Genomic DNA, 18,515 nt, shown 5'->3' with positions numbered 1-18,515 from the left:
TTGATAAGAATGAATATTGATAGGAATGAATGTGAATGAATATTGATAAGAATGAATGTGAATGAATATTGATAGGAATGAATGTGAATGAATATGGATAAGAATGAATGTGAATGAATATTGATAAGAATGAATGTGAATGAATATTGATAAGAATGAATGTGAATGAATATTGATAAGAATGAATGTGAATGAATATTGATAAGAATGAATGTGAATGAATATTGATAGGAATGAATGTGAATGAATATGGATAAGAATGAATGTGAATGAATATTGATAAGAATGAATGTGAATGAATATTGATAAGAATGAATGTGAATGAATATTGATAAGAATGAATGTGAATGAATATTGATAAGAATGAATGTGAATGAATATTGATAGGAATGAATGTGAATGAATATTGATAAGAATGAATATTGTTAGGAATGAATGTGAATGAATATTGATAAGAATGAATGTGAATGAATATTAATGAATCATGAATAGATGTGAATGGATATAAATTACAGAATTAATAAAGAAAGGAAGTTCGAGTCCTGTTTCTAAATTCAAAGTAATGTTCGTTATATTCAATTCAGGCTTATTTATTGTAGTCCAGAAAGATATGACTTACTCCTCTTATGAGAAACGCTGAGGTAAAGAAATACTAAACATTATCCTACCCTGCATACTGTTACGGCGTACTATTATAGGTTCATCAAAGCGAACGTTGTTTTCAGGGAGTTTCATAGTCTGGACGTTTATTTGTAGATCTATTAATGCTGCTGACTGGCGTCTCGACATACAACTTTCTTGCTTTTTGGATTCTTCTTCTTCTTGTATAGCTTTCTTTTGATTCTTCTTTAAAGTTGAAATAAGTTTATTTTGCTGATGATAATCAGTTTGTTTTGCTGCTGATTTTTTCAGATGACCTTGTGGGAACTTATGATGGTTATGTAAATGAGATTGAAGTTGTGTAGAGGTTATGTTGGTTTTGTATTCATCCCACTGTGATTTCTGTCTGTACGATTCAAGTAGTACTGCGTCTGTTGGGTAACTAAATAGGAATAGAAATCATTCTTTTGTAACCAGCTTTTACATGATCTTTAACATTGTAACAATATCCACACACCCACAAACATCGTATTAGTTGGGGATACGGTCATATATGCTTTGCTAACCGATAAGACTCAATTTCAGTTAAATCTATGTCTTTTCAGAAATAAAAGTCGACGTCCAGTTCTACAACTACGGCCAAATCCTACCACTCAGCGTCACGTATATACAGTGACAGTGTATCATATTACTGTTACTGAATTAGTTCTTACTTGTTGCTAGCTGTGATGTTTCGGACATGCTCTATGGTCTCGGGTGTAGCATAACGAAACAAATCACTTTTCTTGATTTTTAATATCCTCGCCCCATAACTAACCAATAGATGATAACTGTTAGCTTGACTTTCTTCGTTGATTATAGAATGAAAATCCTAGAAAATTAACAGTGATGCTTTTACTACATTCAGTCCTTGAAGATCTGTAGGTTCATGGGATTTTTCTATTTCGACTTGATTTATATTAGATATTTGGCATATTATTTGTATAGTCATTGGTGCCGGTCTTTATGTTTTTATAGATTTGAGCATCAAAAGGAGATTCAACAGGAAACAAGAGTTTCCTCAAGGCAGGTTTCGGTAATTAGAGTTGGAACTTACAAAAATATCATTTGGTCGAAGAGTTCCTATATTTAAATAAACCACATTTGTTTTGCCTTTTTCCTGTTCTAAAGCCATTAACGATGACAAGGTTTTTGGACCGAGGATGTATTCCAATTCTTTCTTACGTTCATTTTCCTGTAACTCCTCTATAAATGTCTCTTTTCTCTACAACACAAAGCATTAATGTGTCTATTTATATTGAAATATTTTTCCATAATTGTATTGAAGAGTAGGAAATTCAACCAAATGACGCTCAGAAAACAAAGATTACACCCTCTTTTTACAATAAATAATGAAATAGACTGAACTCATACTGCAGGATCCATATAATTCTTTAATAGTTTTAAATGTGTGGTAATCAGCCGTATTTTGGTAGACAAAGACGAAATGTGTAACCACTGAACGTGTAAATGTTTTATCTTGAATAGTGATTTCTGAACAAATTAAAATGCTCATACAGTCAATCTATGTAATCTTAAAGGGGTGGTTTGTGGTGGAACATACCTTTCCTGTTTCAACATATTCTAAACCCAATGATTCTAAAAGTTTCTCTTTTTCATCTTTATCTTGTTCTCTAGAAACTCCTACTTCACTTGTCTTAGAACCTAATACACAAAATATAATATTTTCAATTTATTACATTATTAACATTTCGTTATTCTTCTTTAAGATATACTTCCAAGTTCTGCAGTGCCTCCACCCCTTGGCAATCTTTACCCTTCAGAAGAAAGGCCACTCTGCGTTGACTATTCAAGGTTATTGAGTTAGATAACGTATACATTCAGGCAATTTTACGGAACTGTCGGCCAGGAAAAACAAACCAACACCAAAGACTGGTCAGAATTACCCTTTTTCTTCAAAGTCGGTGTTAATTTTCTGAACAGTTCTACCAAATCCTCAGATATGAATTGCGACTGTCTTCTTTTGGCCGCCCTAGCTTTATCTTTTAAACCATCATCTTCTAGAGTTAAACATCGGATTATTTGAGCCTTACCCTATAAATAATTCACAAATTTAAACTTCTCTACAATGACAACCAGCCCACAGAATAAAACGGTGTTTTACCGGGTACTTTATTTCAACATTTAAGAATATAAGGGGGCTTCAACCTAGTAGTAATCACACCAGAAGATGTTATTTTGAAATTTGTTGTGAATAATGAGGCCTTGCAATCAATTTGCGAACAATTATAATTCAAGTTCTTCTGTCTATATTCTCCGATATTGACAAGATTGTATGAAAACCCGAGAGAAAATCTCGAAATAGTAAGTAATGTGACGGGGGAGGGAAGGGGGGGGGGGGGGGATGTTATTAATCAGTATCCTTAAAGGGGTAACAGAAAGAAACAGATTGAAAACCACTGACGCATATTTTAAATGTCTATTTATAAAACATTCGGTGCTCACATAAAAGAGTTGTTTTGGAACTCATTTAATTTGAGATTTGACAATCGTTCACATCTGTACAAACATTTAGACAATATTTTACCTCCATTCCAATATAAATCCAGTTGTCTTTTCGGCTATCTCGTACAATTAACTTGTTGATGGAGAACTGGAATTGAATAACAATTACTATATGTTGGGAACACCTTTTTAAGTCTTTGGCACAATGAAGGCTTGTTACAGTTATCAGAATGACCGCTCTGATATATTATACTAGTAGAAGAATACAGATGAAATTCATGTATCTCTTGGTGATTTTTACTAGGAGAAGACTGTACTGATGAAATGCATATTGTATCTCTTGGTGATTTTTACTAGGAGAAGACTGTTCTGATGAAATGCATATTGTATCTCTTGGTGATTTTTACTAGGAGAAGACTGTTCTGATGAAATGCATGTTTCTCTTCGTGTTTTTTTAATAGTAAAAGAATACAGATGAAATGCATGTATCTCTTGGTGATTTTACTAGCAGAAATAAATACTGATTCTTATTACCAGTAGAAGAAGACATATGAAATGCATGTATCTTTTGGTATTTTTTTTACTAGTAAAAGAAAAAAAGTCCCTTGAAGTGCAGATTTTGTTAAATCTAATTTTAACTATGACCTGTAGTGTACTCGCTGACCTGACCTGACCTGACCCGACCTTCACGTATATTCATAAGCTAGCCTCGTTTTGTTTATAGCCTTGCTTGCCTTGTTGTGCAGTTAGCGTGCTAAGCCTTGATCGCTTATTAGTTTTAAAAAGTTTAATAGCGGATTTCTCCTACAATCATAGATGTCATCAAGCAGGAAAAAGACTGTGGAGGGAGTAAGAGACATGGAGAACGTTTCTGAAGCGACGGGAGAAACTCTAACTAGCGGTAAGACTGTACAACTTGCAAATGAAAATGTTGAAACGCCTGTTGTGGTTATCAACGACATGCCTAACATGTTGCTAAGAAAAAAAACCCTTGATAGAGTCTCAATTGAGGAATGGGGGTATGCAAACAACCAAATTTTATTGGAACTTTTAAAACAGAATCAAATAGATACTGCAGGATTCATATCTTATATCCGGGACACATCAGAAATCTTTCGCCTTGCCTCCAAGTACGTATGGTATTCGATCCTAATTATGATAAGGAATACAGAGAGCATCAAGCAATGGAAAAATTTGAATGGGGCACACACCGTCAAGATATTCGGGAATTCCAATTGATTTTAAAACGCGACATCCTGCAATCCGTGCCTTTCAGGGTGCCAATGTTATCAATGATCGTCAAAATAAGACCCATCGGAGTGGTGCAACTCGCTACATGGGCAACCAATCCGATCGACGTAAAGGACCTTTTCTCACTGATGGTCGTGAAATTTGCAGAAATTTTAATACTGACATTTGTAACCGCGTTGACTGGAAGATGGCACACAATTGTGCATTGTGCATGTCTTCGTCTCACTCAGCAGTTGGACATACACACCCGTCAGCTAACGCCTCGGCAAAAAACTACAATCGCCCCATCGCCTTCAATTTTATAGACATTCGAGATATAATGAGTGAGTCGAGTCGCGCTAATTGCTTGAAATACAACGCATGGTGTAGGCTTCTACCTGATAATTTCAAAGACAGGGACTTTTTGCTTGACGGCGTACGCAACGGGTTTCTTCTCAGCAACGTTTACGGTCCCCATAAACCTGTCGACCGCAAAAACTATAGATCAGCAACCGCTTACCATGACCAGGTTGAAACTCAAATCTTGCGGGAAATCGAGCTTGGCAATTACGTTGTCACCGATGTCAAGCCTACCATAGTCAGCTCTTTGGGAGCCATACCAAAGCCGGATGGTGGGATTCGCATTATACACGATGCTAGTAGACCCGAGGGTCTTTCCCTTAACTCGTACACATCAGATACATCTTGCTCATACATGGACTTGCGTTGCGCTTTGGAGCTAATTAAGCCTGACAGTTTCTTAGCTAAGGTAGACTTAAAGAGTGCATATCGGTCAGTGTTATGTAGTAAGGCAGGATTGCAGTGGACTTTTAAAGGCCGTAACACCCCTACTTACATGTTCGATCGCAAGCTACCCTTTGGACATTCTCACAGTCCAATGCTTTTTCAAAGAATAACATCTGCCGTGTGTAACATTATGCTAACTCGTTACAATGTGACATGTATTGTATACCTTGATGATGTCCTGATTATCGAAGATGATTTTGATAAGTTTAATGAAGGGCTACAACTCTTACTTTTAACCTTACGCGACTTAGGATTCAATATAAATTGGTCCAAGGTGGAAGGCCCCGTCAAGCATTTAGGTTTTTTTAGGCATAGCGATCGACACTGAGCGCCTTACTTTAACCCTTCCTCCGCCAAAACAAGCTGAGCTTTTGGAAGTGTTGCAATCATTTTTGTTTCGAAAACGCGCTAGTGTAAAGCAACTTATGTCCTTTATGTGGAAAATTAAATTGGGCTAGCCAAGTGATTAAAGGGGGGCGGACTTTTATGCGACGACTTTTTGATACAGTGTCACCTTTTAGTGAAATGCTAATGTGAAATACTTGACGAATTTTTCTTCGAAGATTTAGCGTGGTGGATTAAATTCCTCAGAATTTTCAATGGGTCGGTAAAATTTATCGATCCTAAGCCTATAACTACTGTGTTTACGGACGCGTCTTCGGATGGTTGTGGCGGTGTCTTCCGAGGTGATTTTTTCTATACAAATTGAAATCTGGATTTGTCTATAATTGCCAATGATCACATTAATATCAAAGAAACCATGTCAGTGGTTCTTTCTGCGATACGTTGGGGACCTCAGTGGCAAAACAAGAAAGTAATTGTGAACACAGACAATATGACAACCAAGTATGTGTTAAACAAAGGAACATCTCGCAATCGTAGCTTGATGTGCTTCTTGCGATTTCTGTTTTGGTTGTCAGCCATATTTAACTTTGACTTAATAGCCAGATATATCCCTGGTCGACTTAATATTGCTGCTGATGCTGCTTCGAGGCTACATGAACCAGATCAACTCAGCCGACTTTATAGCGTCTTGGGAAGTTATGATCTTTTCTTCCACGCTTCAGAACTTCTCAACCATGTGACACCTTTGTTTTTTACTTATAGGTGGGGTTCCCCGAGAATGGGGCTTGAACCGGCTATATTCTACAGTGGAACGTTTGAAAGGCAAGGGATGGGCTAACACTACTCGCAAAACTTATCAAACACACTGGAAGACTTTGTAGGCAATATGCTCTTCCAGTGTTTCCTGTCAAAAATGCTACTATAGAAATGTATATAGCTTATCTTGTTGATGTCAAAAACTTTACTTATAGCAGTATTAGATCTTATTTGAATATTATTTCTTTGTTATATAAGTCGAAAAATTTAACCGATCCTATTCAGAGCTGGACTGTTCAACATTTATTGACTGGAGTCAAGCGAGAACTAGGGGCAGGTCAAAACTGTAAAACACCTGTCACGCCTACTTTGCTTCTTAAAATCCACGCGGCTTTGGATTTACAAAACTATAACAACAAAATTTTTTGGGCTGCTTGTTTGCTTGGTTTTTTTGGCTTCCTTAGACCGATTAATTTTCTTATTAAGGACCATTTTGATCCGGCTGTTGATATACAACGACGCGATGTCCAGATTACAAAGGAAGGTTTAATTGTTCGACTTAAAGTCACTAAAACGATTCAGTTTCGCACTAAGGATATCTTTGTCTTATTGCCTCATTTGCAAAATCACCCGCTTTGCCCAGTAACTGCGCTCCATAATATCTTATGCCTTCCAGGTTCCCCGCTCTTTTTGTTGCAAAATGGCTCTTTCCTGAGTTACAATACTTTTTTGCGATCTTTTCAGTATATTTTGCATGTCATTGGGTTAAACTATAAACTCTATGGCGGACACTCCTTTCGCCGTGGTGCCGCCTCTTGGGCATCCTCTGTCGGTTTAAGCGATAGCAATATCAAACTCCTGGGTTATTGGTCCAGCGAGTGCTTCCAGCGTTATGTGCATTCCGATCTACATCTTCGCCAGCAGGCTATGCATAATTTTTCATGCTTAATCCCTAAAACACTTTAAACAATAGACACAACGTCATTTTTTATACAAGTACGTGTAGGTTTGGGATTTTATTTTATAAAAATGTTTCGATATTTATTTTTATATGTATTGTATGTAATTTTCATTCATTGTTCAATTACTTGTTTTTATTGCATTGGATTATTACTTGAAAATGTAATAAATGTTTAGCCACTTTCATATTTTATTTCAATCCTATTGTGCAGCTATTGCAACTTATTGAACGAAGTACAAAGGGTTAAAGTGAAGATTTTGTTAAATCTAATTTTAACTATGACCTGTAGTGTACTCGCTGACCTAACCTGACCTGACCCGACCTTCACGCATATTCATAAGCTAGCCTCGTTTTGTTTATAGCCTTGCTTGCCTTGTTGTGCAGTTAGCGTGCTAAGCCTCGATCGCTTATTAGTTTTAAAACCCTCCCACCCTCCCAGTAGTATTGCTGAGGGTTAACGCTTAATTAATATGCTTTATTTGGGATTTTATGTTGTAAAAATGTTTCGATATTTGTTTTTATATGTATTGTATGTAATTTTCATTCATTGTTCAATTACTTGTTTTTATTGCATTGGATTATTACTTGAAAATGTAATAAATGTTTAGCCACTTTCATATTTTATTTCAATCCTATTGTGCAGCTATTGCAACTTATTGAACGAAGGATAAAGGGTTAAAGATATTACCTCTTGGATCTGTGATTCTAAACATAAATTTCTCAGAGCTTCTTTTGGCCACCATTTTTCAGTAAATATGGGAAGGCGCCTGAAAACAATTGACAAAATGTAAAAGTTAATTTACTAAACCGTTACATGTATGTCTACAGTTATTAAGAAAGTTCAAATAACTCTTAGTCTTACCTCAAAAATTCTTCCTTTTCACACAATTCTTGTTCGAATATTTGTGGACAAACGTTAGCGAACACATCTTGATGTACCACCAGTAATTCTATTGTTTCTCGTACAGCCACGGTAGCAGTTCTTGTTACATTCTGTAGTAACGCTAATTCCTACAGAAACAGTTTAAAAGTGAGTGTAATAGATATTCTTGTGTAGCAGAAACAACTTTTATTCATTTTTGATCATTACGTTTATTCATGCGATGACTCGATTAATCAAATGATGTTTCAAAATTGTGGGTGCGTAAGCCAAATCTAGAAAAACAAGAATCACGTCTAAGCTCTGTCTGCCGGTGGGTGTAAAATTCCGAATTCCCGAACCTTCCGAACTGTCCGAAAACTAAATTTGCGCCAAGGGGCGTGCACAAAGGTTGAACGGAGTTATGACTTAAAGATGATTTTAAGATTATTTGAAAATTCATTATTAAGCCATTAAAGATTTTGTTATCATTTCTGACAGCTGGTAGTAGGCGTATGTATCTTTTGTTTTCTCCCCATCATTCACATTGACATGAAACTTTGTGACTTCAGTCACTTTCCTTTTCACATTAGTATTTTTACTATTATTACAGTATATTGTTGTCATGACGCATCCTTTACCAGTTAGGTTTAGCAGCTCCTTTTTTAGACATATCTCCGTGGATAGCATGGAGGAGTAGTACTAGTATTTAAATCCGACTGTGATTCCCTAACAGGTTTTCATTTAATGCCACGTAGCTGTAGAGGTGTGTTTCCAATCTTCTCCTGCAGCCTCCTTATAGACCAACAAATTTTCTGAGAGTTCAAACTTTTGGTAGCTATTTAGATTTAAATCTCCCACTGAGTTGTCTCCTTGACATTCAAGGGAGATAATGGGAAGACGCCTTCGATCACAAAACAATACAAAGTGCCCATTGAATAATGGCGATAATATTTATTAAAAATCAAAAATATCAATTCATAGACGGCATCATTATAAATTAGCACAGTGTACGTGAATAATAAAGAAAAAAATTGTGATTTGACCAAATGAAAGCATTTAAAAATATTCGTTTTTCGATGTAAAATGTTTTGATTCCCGAATTTGGGCACGACCTTTGACACAATTTTAGTTTCGATTTTTTGTCTTTTCTGACCCAGTTGGGAATTCGGAATTTGACACCCACCGTCTGTCTGCCAATGGCCAATAATTATGGTTTTACATATTTTACCATAATGTAGGCTCTACTCATATTATGTAGGTAGATCATAGCGAAGTAAAATAACTAGGAAGGATGTAGCTTAATTAGTAAAATACTTACACCAAACGAATCCCCCTTTTTCACAACAGCTTCAGTTTTAACAAATTTCTCTCCGCTACTATTTACATCTTCTACGTTGACGAACGCGGATCCAGAGAACACAAAATAGAAATTATAACCCACATGACCTTTCCTTAAAATAACTCTTCCCTCTGTCACACTGTAAAAAAAAGTATAAGAAATATAATCAATTTATTAGTTTGATACAATTTGACAATCGCAGTGTTGCATCAGGTGACAATGAGGGTGAGCAAACTCCGCTTCGTTAGTGATGCCCATCTTGGTTCGTTATATTTGTAGGGACAGGGGTCATATTAAATAACGGAGTTTTATTGTATACTTCTTCCAAGTCCCATTGAACACAACGCTTCAACAATTTATATTGTCAACATAATGAAAATTGTTAAATTGTTGTGTTAAAAAATTTCTCTTAGGCCGCGGTGTGACTGGCTACAGAGATAGCCTAATAGTCAAGTTACTGACCATCAAAAGAAATGGTTTCAACGAATCGGCGACAAGGGTTCTTACAGTGCCCTATCTATGTTTGTTCAAGTGATACAACGTCTTACAATGAACATAAAAATTAAGAATTTTAAACTTGGCGAATAAGAGCCAGTAGATATACCTGGTCTCATAAATAACATAACAGGATCCTTATATTATCCGATAAATCCAAAAAACTTAGTAATTATCCAAAAGTATGCAATTAACTATTGAAAAACACTTAATATCAAGATTAAGCGTTTTTCAATAAATACTTAGTTTAATGAATTTTCCAGATTTCACAGGAATTCTGTTGTAACTTTATGACACCAGGTATGTTCACTGATGAATATATACTCATATTGACCATTCTTGACAACTTAAATTTTATGTTCATTCTAAGACGTATTACTTTAAGTCAATATATGCTAGAGAGGCACTGGGATTGGTTCCACCACTTACCACTGATAAGTAAATGCTCTACACAGTGAAAATTGGATATTTTCAGTGAATTTGTCAAAACTCTGCATCCCTCTCATCAAGTTGTGTATCTTCCTACAATCTTGCTCTGTTCGTAGATGTGGTGGTGTCTCTAAAATGCGGATTGCCCATTTGGGCATTGAGGTAGTTGCCTGTAATAAGATATATATCATTTACCTTATACCCTTTGAAACAATGCACCAAGGTAAATCCTTATAGTTTTGAAAAATTATTGAATAAAAAGAGCCTGATAAAACTAGCATAACATTTATGATGTTCTGAACCTTTAGGCATACATCCAGAGCTCCAAATCAAGAGTAGTGGTAGAATTGAATTCCGGGCTTTATTTCTTAGCTACTGTAAAACAAATTCATATTCGTCCGGAAATAAAGGCTCATTACTGATGAAAACTTGAAATAGTCACACGTTTAGTATGTTACTAGACCTTTTGTTTCCGTCTGTATTTCGTACTATTAAAGGGATGACAAATCGTACCTTAGTCTCGAATATAGCTCACCGTTTAAGCCAGTTCCAATCTAATTCCAAACTAAATGTTTCGTTTCGTGTTCACTTTTCTTTTCAATTTAAGTACTTACCCTTTCTCTAGTATAAAGGGTTTTGTCAAAAGAAAGTTTTCTATCTGATTTTCTGGTCGAATATAACGTCTGCCATTGCATTTCAGTCGCCGTCCTGATAGATTTAGTTTCACTGATACCTATAATAACCCATAACAGCCTCACCATGGTCACTGCCAGGATAGCTATCATCCGAAACTTTCGGAACATCTGGAAATATATAAAAAGGAATGAACACATTAAAGCATTCAATTACGATGATTATAATATATTATATTGTTTAGGTCTTATAAAGTGATACAGCAAAAACTTCCTGAAATGATGTGCAACATAAACAATTATTCGGTATTCGGTTCAAGTTAAGGTTATAAAGTTATAACAGACATAGACACACATGATTACAACCCCTTTCATATTAATTATTGTTTCTCAACAATATTTCACCAGTCACTAGAGTTAGGTAGATAAATGCTAAATATTTGGCTCACCCTAGAAGGTTTCTCAGTGTCTACTGGTTTTTCTTCCTCGTCATCTCTCTGATACCTAAAACGACGCCTGCGTCTAGCTCGTATCTCGTCTGGTGTCATGGCTGATCTTATTCTACGCTCTGCTACCATTATCTTTAACCTCTTAGCAACCAAATCAGTGGATTTTGCCAAACTCTCAAAATCTTTGTAACTTTCAGGCCGAAACATTTGGTTTTCAAAAGCCACTAATCGACATCTTGCGCTCTTGGATCCTTTTCTACTGGTGTAAGTTTTTGGTCTTCTGGCCAATTCATCACCAATGGTTACCGGCTTTTGAGTGTTTCCAGCATGAAAGGTTCTTGAACGCTTCATGGAATCTCGAACATTGGAACACCTATTCCATGCTTTGTGAATAGCTGACAAGAGATCAGAACGAGTTTGCTGATTATACGGTGTCGAAATAGATTCTCGCTTTGCAGTAGAATGTGGACGATAGTTAGATGGGGCAGGTTCAACAGAAACAATTCCGCCTCTATGCATATAAACCACTCTTTGGTTTGGCACTTCCGGTGTTCGTATGTCTCGAACATAACCTGAAGTAGTTCTACAAGAGGAGTTTCCATACAGCTGTCTGCCCCTAGAACATGCACTTGTTGACCATCTTGATCTGGATCGATTCGCCTTCAAAGACTGCTTGCCGGTGTCGCATCTACTCGGATCTGGTGCTCTGATTGAGATGTTAATTGAGCCTTCACTACTACAATCGTCACTGTCGGTATAGTCAGTCAGATCATGGTATCCATCCGAGGGATCAAAATCCAATTTAAAGGTGGAAATATTATTTGGATTTCTCTTCATTGAATACATAGTTATATATCATCAACCTAATAAATACATGGATTTTTATTCTTTTAACATGTGAAATTTATCAAAGCACAAAGAGGTCTTAAGCTTGTACTGATTCGAATCATATTTCAATACACATTGGTTTGATAGATATTTAGTAAATGTTAAAATTTTCACAGGACACTTAAAATATTGCAAAAAGATAAAGTTTACTCACCTTCAAGTTATTCCAACTGTCCGAATAAATATAACGATACACCTTCTGCACGATCACGTGATATGTGGGGGATCATTGTGGGTCAGTGAAATAATTGTAATCAGTTAAATTCTCATAGAAAATGAAATAGAATTGAAAATTGAAAAAGTTATAAGCCTATGTTACAACTATCAGTATATGTTGATTTCCTTTTTTTCACAACGAGTTACCCACACGAAACCGAGTAGTTGTTAAGTACAAAATATGAACTCAGTCATAACGTGCCGGAAGGTACTCTGAAACCGTAACATATCAAACGAGCAATTGAAATTACGAATCCTTAAAACATTTCAAGTCGAGACAATCTTTTGATTTCAACGATGCGTTAAGTTCTTGCTGATATTTTTCCAATTGTATTGTGAAATCGAGTCTTCCATCATAGCAACCACTAAAGGTTCCGATTGTTCATTTTCCGAATTGTAACAGTAAACAATAAGGAATAAAATGTATAGGCCTACTTAGATACTTAACAATATTCGACTATCTGTATTGTGTAGGTACTAAATGGTACAATGGTAACTGTCATTTTTGTATTAAGGGTTAGGTGTTATTGCTTATCATTGTTCGTTTTGCATATACATGTACAATACGTTGTATATGAATAACTTAAAGAAAAATAAAATAGAAAGTGTTTTATCTATAGACACACTGTATGTAGGGTCTCTACAGGCGCATTGTAGCATTTCTTAATCCTTAAAGAGACCCTACCTATTTTAAGAATGATAAATTTTATAATTACAACTTACAAATCGAAGACATTAATATAACTATTGCGGACAAACAAATAAACCTATTTAGGTTTGGACATCACATTTGTCAAAAACTTTCCTTGCATTAGCAGAAACCTTTAAAAAGGGTTTCTATGTTTGATCTGTTGCACAAGCGACTAGCTATTTAAATCATCACGTGTTACACTTTAGTCGCAGTGGCGTCGCGAACCTCCTGGAACTGGGGGTAGACCGACTTATTGTCATAGGAGGATAACTGTCGAAGTTGAGATTCCGGATGAGGAGGGGCTATGGAACCGTGATAGCTCAAGACTCTGGTGAAGCGGTTGATGTTGTGTTGATGCAGCAACCCCTAATTTTGATATCCACGTTAATACTTTAACTTTGCTAATTAATTAAGTGTTATTGGCTTCTAAGAATAGCTCTTTCGAAAACACTTTGATTTGGGGATTGGTACACTCTGTGATTTTTTTTCTTTTTTGTAAAAGTATATGTATATGGCCTACAGTTCTATGATAAAATAGAGCTACGTTACTTCACATGATTAGAGGCTACTTGAGACAAACAATGTCTTGCCGAATGCGATAGGACATGGCATAATATTTACACAGCATACGCCCAGTGGATACAATTTACAGCTGTGCGTATCACATTTTATAATAAAAATGTCAACGTCCATAAAAGCTGATTCAAATGATCACAGCAAAAGCGAACAATTATTATTATTTATACAATTATTTTTCTAGAATTCTCTACGAAACTCTGGATTGACATCATTCATTTTTTCCTTTAATATTTTTTCAAATGCAAATAAATCGCCATCGTGATATTTGGAAGGTGAGTAACATTGGTCTTCATTTTGTTCACAATCTCTGTATTCGTGGAATGAAGCAATATCTTCACTTATCTGTACACTGAAATAAAGATTGATATAATAAATATTGAAAACGTCACTTACTTTATGCAGTCTGATGAAAATTTGTAAAAGCTCTTTCTTATAGCCACTTCAGTGAAGGTCTGAATACTGGCCTCTGAAAGAAATACTACGTCTTAGAATGAACATAATATTTACGAATTTTAAACTTGGCCAATAAAAGCATATATTCATCAGTAGATATACCTGATGATATAAATAACATAACAGGATCCTTATATAATCCAATAAATCCAAAAAACTTAGTAATTATTCTTAAATATGCAAATAACTATTGAAAAACGCTGAATACTAAGATTAAGCGTCTTTCAATAATCACTTAGTTTTATAAATTTTCCAATTTTCCAGATTTCACAGGAATTCTGTTGTAACTTTATGACACCAGGTAAGCTAACTGAATATATACTCATATTGACCATTTTTGAGAACTTAAATTTTAAGTTCATTCTTAGACGTAATATCACTTTAAACAGTTGTCAAAATAACCTTTATCAATCACTCTCTTTTGATTTTAATTAGACTGTAACTAAATGTATACACTCTAAACCTTTTGACGGCAAAATGGGAAGGGGGCAAAATGAAAAGGGGGCGAAATGGGAAGGGGGCAAGATGGGACAGGGGCGAAGTGAAAAGGGGGCGAAATTGGAAAGGGTCACATTCAAAAAGGGACGAATCGTGAAGGGACAAAATTGGGAATAAACAGTGTTTGTTGTGCTATGAAATGAATGGAATCTTTAAAGACAACATTCTAATCAGCCTGTTCCAATCTGATTTCAACATCGATGTTTTGTTTTTAAGGTTGTCTTTTCTTGTTTTGGTAAACTACACTTGCCATCCACGATCTGACGACATTGTTATGCATCACATGCCCTAGATCCTCATAATGTTTACTTTTAACATACGTGTCGTAGCTTCCTACCTTACGTTTTCTGAAATTGCAGTTGAACTTTACGGAAACGGCTAATGCTGTCAAGTAACGAAGACATTTATTTTGAAATCTGCAGGGGAAATTAGGTGAAAAACAAATATTTAGACGACTACATCCCATTGCTAAAAACCAAAGCATCAATAGTGACTTTACCTTTGATAACAATACTGGTTAGAATATGGAGCTGATAAAGAAAGAATTCTAGAAGGTATATAAATTGATCTTGTTTGTGTTCGATTCAAGGGTGCTCGTAGTAAATATTGTAGATGATATAGTTCGTTATCTGGGTCCGATTTGCTCCATTCTGTAATAAATGTTTTTACTGGAAAGGCAAAACTTGATGCTACTTGGTGTTCAACTTTTAGTCGATACTGTATAAAGAAAATAATGTAATTAAATGATGTTCCTTTCTTTCTATAAACAGTAATTATGTGATCATGTATTCGAATGTAACATTTATGTTACATTAACATTTACGTTACGTTCGAATACATGATCATATAGTTACTGTTTAAAGAAAGAATACTTATAAGTAAGATCCAAACAAATTGTCTGTCTACGAAACAATTCTAATCACTATATAGATCAGGTTATGCATTGATTCAGTGAGCAAATCTCATACAGTTGACATTGGGCTATTTGATACTCATTCTCCAAAAAATAATTTGACAAATACTCTTTGATATCTCACCTCAAGAAGATCGTAAAGATTTAAAATTTCACCACTCGGTATGAAGAATTCGTTAAATTTATTGACGATAAGATATTTATAACCTCTTAGGCGTTCCTGACAGTCTAATAACGCTACTTCAATATCATTGTAATATTGTGGGTACCATCTATTCTCTGCCTCCAATCCACGATCACCTTTAGCTGCAAGTAAAATTATCTTTTCAGATTGTAATCATCATTTGAAAACAGCCTGCAAAAATATCGTAAACATAAATAAAGTCTCGTTTCCAACTAGTAATTAGTGATTTGTTTTGAACACAAGATTTGAAAACTTGAAATGTTGGTATAAATATAATTTTAATGAGCTTACCCTTAATACTGCCTGGAATATCATACCATAATATTTCTAGTAATCCTTCATCTCGATAATGAGTTAATATTTTTTCTCTATCTCCTTGTAAATCGTGGACGTACGTTACAATCTTTTCTATTCCCAAAATCTTCTGGAGTTCGAACCACTCGGTAAGTATTTCGGGAATGATTTGACCATGGGTGACACCAGTACAAATAGCTAACTGGTCGATGGAGCTTTTAGCATATTCGATTTCCATCCACCTGGTGTCCAGTTGTGAACATGATTTTGTTGCTAAAGCCATATGGGTTGGTCTAAAATTGTTTGCGGTATCTACCAAGCAGTCATATTGTCCGGCTCTAAACGAACTCTCAACATGATGTGAATTGAATCTGCTTGGAGTCACGCTGAATACGTCGTGTGGTTCAGAGCGCAGACAGCACAAGAAATTTGGCGATTCCGTATAAGCACCATCCCATACATTTAAAGTTACAGTTAATAGTGAACTGTGATCTCTATAGTTCGCTATAATAGAATAAACATAAACACATTCACCAGCTATCTTCACCAAACGACTATTCTGAAAAAATAAATATTATATACAGTCAAGTAACCTAATTTCGTGGAAACCTGATATTCGTGGATTTCCGGAAAGGATTAATAATTTACATGAGCGACCTTGCGCGACCTCCGCATTAGTTTGTTTTGATAAACATGGGTTTTCTGTACAATATCAGCTAGTAGAATGAATCCAGTAGTTTCAAGCAAGGTAAAATGTATTAATGTATACTTTGACAAATACAAAATGGCGGATTTCACTTATTACCAAACATCACCATTTTTTATCGGCCGAATTTCCTTATAATCCCAAGCGGTAATCGGAATTCCAAGTGTCGTCTGCTAGAATGTAGTCCAAAGAATGAAGTCACGTGATCAACTAGCGGATTCCGTGTCAGCAGAAAATTTCTATGGAACACAAAGTGGACCATTCTCTTATGTTGTTTCAGTGACTTTTAGCAATAAATCACGCTACGTATCTTATTTTGTAAGTTATTATTTTTTTTTTTAAATCGTGGTTCTTTGAAGGAATTGTCACTAGTTGTAATGAATTGATATTAAAGATAAATACTAAGAGAAGTTAATTATACCACCCGGTATCCATACAACGTGTTTTTCTCGACTTATTTATAGATCAAACATTGTACACGAAAATAGGGGACGCATTCTGCCGTTGCCGAGTTGGTTGCTCATGAAATATGGGTCAAAGTGAAGGATTCATTAAGAAAATCGAAATAAACCAATTTTAATTAATTATGTAGAATATCTGAGGAAACACCTAAGACATTTTCGTTTTTTTAACTTTGACGTAATTCGGTGTTGAATCCTTATATCCACGAAAATAGGTTACTTGACTGTGCATTTGACCTTTTTTCATTTGAATATAAAATCAATTCAATTCTAAGTATGAAAGTGTGCAGTGCCGTAACAGGGTCTATTTTCTATGAAGCAAAAGACAATTTCTTTCGCTATGTAAAATGATAAATAAAATTGAAAGTGTAGGGGTCACTGAAAAATAAACAATTTGATCTGATCGTTGTGATAAATTTTAATTTTGGCTATTCTTAAAAAATATTGGAACGCAAAAGCAGTTATATAGACTCACAAATTGCGATGCGATACCGCATAAATTGGGAGAACGCTTGTACCAGCACGTTAGATTATCCGTAACTCATTAACATTTGAGGGTGCTGTCTGACAAAATACTTTTTGACAATATGAAGTGAATATGACGTTGTTTAAGTTGTTAAATGTTATGTAAAACTATACATAATGTTATAGAGGCTAATATCGTGTTATAATTGGATTATTGTTATCCAAGTAAATCATATTTATAATTATTATTATCGTATTAATTACAAGCTATATTTCAACCAGATTAATAATTGAATTGTAGAATTGTAGGAGGAATGTATTTAACATAGTTTTATTGCATGTAATAAGTCCCCAGCAATCAAACTTAAACAAGTTTGTTCATATATTATCCTTTTGTCCTTATGTGAATTATGAGATACGTGTTAATGAACATCGAAGTCAGCAGGTTCTTTTGAAAAATTCCAGCTAACCATCAAAGTTGAACCTGATTTGGGCATTTCTTGTACAATTTTATACATTGCTATCAAAACAAACTTACTTCAGAAGGTGGAAGACACTCCCGCAAATCTGTAAAATTTAAAGGGATTTTCGAGTGAACATTCGTTGGCAGGTCCAGTGATATATTTCTGACTAAAGCAATCGTCGTCGCTGTAAAGACTAAAGCTGACAAAATTCCACCTTTATGTTTCTGTAAGTTTTCATACTGTCGACGTTTTTCTCGTCGAAAAATGGAATATAATGTTTCGTGACCACTCAT

General features: G+C 35.2%; 2 protein-coding genes across 2 annotated transcripts in view; both read right to left on the bottom strand.

Moving 5' to 3' along the window:
- LOTGIDRAFT_171689 (hypothetical protein) overlaps positions 1-12,256 on the bottom strand; it is a gene marked incomplete at both ends in the record, with an annotated part of 19,468 nt that extends 7,212 nt beyond the window's left edge. The window contains 12 exons of the mRNA XM_009047879.1: positions 669-1,042; positions 1,314-1,471; positions 1,697-1,864; positions 2,204-2,304; positions 2,547-2,694; positions 3,188-3,253; positions 7,893-7,971; positions 8,067-8,215; positions 9,385-9,544; positions 10,330-10,499; positions 10,944-11,132; positions 11,411-12,256. Coding sequence (XP_009046127.1) covers positions 669-1,042; positions 1,314-1,471; positions 1,697-1,864; positions 2,204-2,304; positions 2,547-2,694; positions 3,188-3,253; positions 7,893-7,971; positions 8,067-8,215; positions 9,385-9,544; positions 10,330-10,499; positions 10,944-11,132; positions 11,411-12,256 — 2,608 coding nt within the window. The remainder of the gene's footprint in view (positions 1-668; positions 1,043-1,313; positions 1,472-1,696; positions 1,865-2,203; positions 2,305-2,546; positions 2,695-3,187; positions 3,254-7,892; positions 7,972-8,066; positions 8,216-9,384; positions 9,545-10,329; positions 10,500-10,943; positions 11,133-11,410) is intronic.
- Positions 12,257-13,961: 1,705 nt separating this feature from the next.
- Positions 13,962-18,515, bottom strand: LOTGIDRAFT_171688 (hypothetical protein; the record flags this gene model as incomplete). Its single annotated transcript, XM_009047878.1, has 5 exons — positions 13,962-14,133; positions 15,235-15,452; positions 15,773-15,954; positions 16,124-16,685; positions 18,297-18,515. The coding sequence occupies 5 exons, from the start codon at positions 18,513-18,515 to the stop codon at positions 13,962-13,964; spliced, it is 1,353 nt and encodes a 450-aa protein (XP_009046126.1).

This window comes from Lottia gigantea (genome assembly GCF_000327385.1).
Source record: "Lottia gigantea unplaced genomic scaffold LOTGIsca_118, whole genome shotgun sequence".
NCBI lineage: Eukaryota > Metazoa > Mollusca > Gastropoda > Lottiidae > Lottia > Lottia gigantea.
Note: the sequence above shows the minus strand (reverse complement) of the source record. Positions and strands in the feature narration are given on the sequence as shown.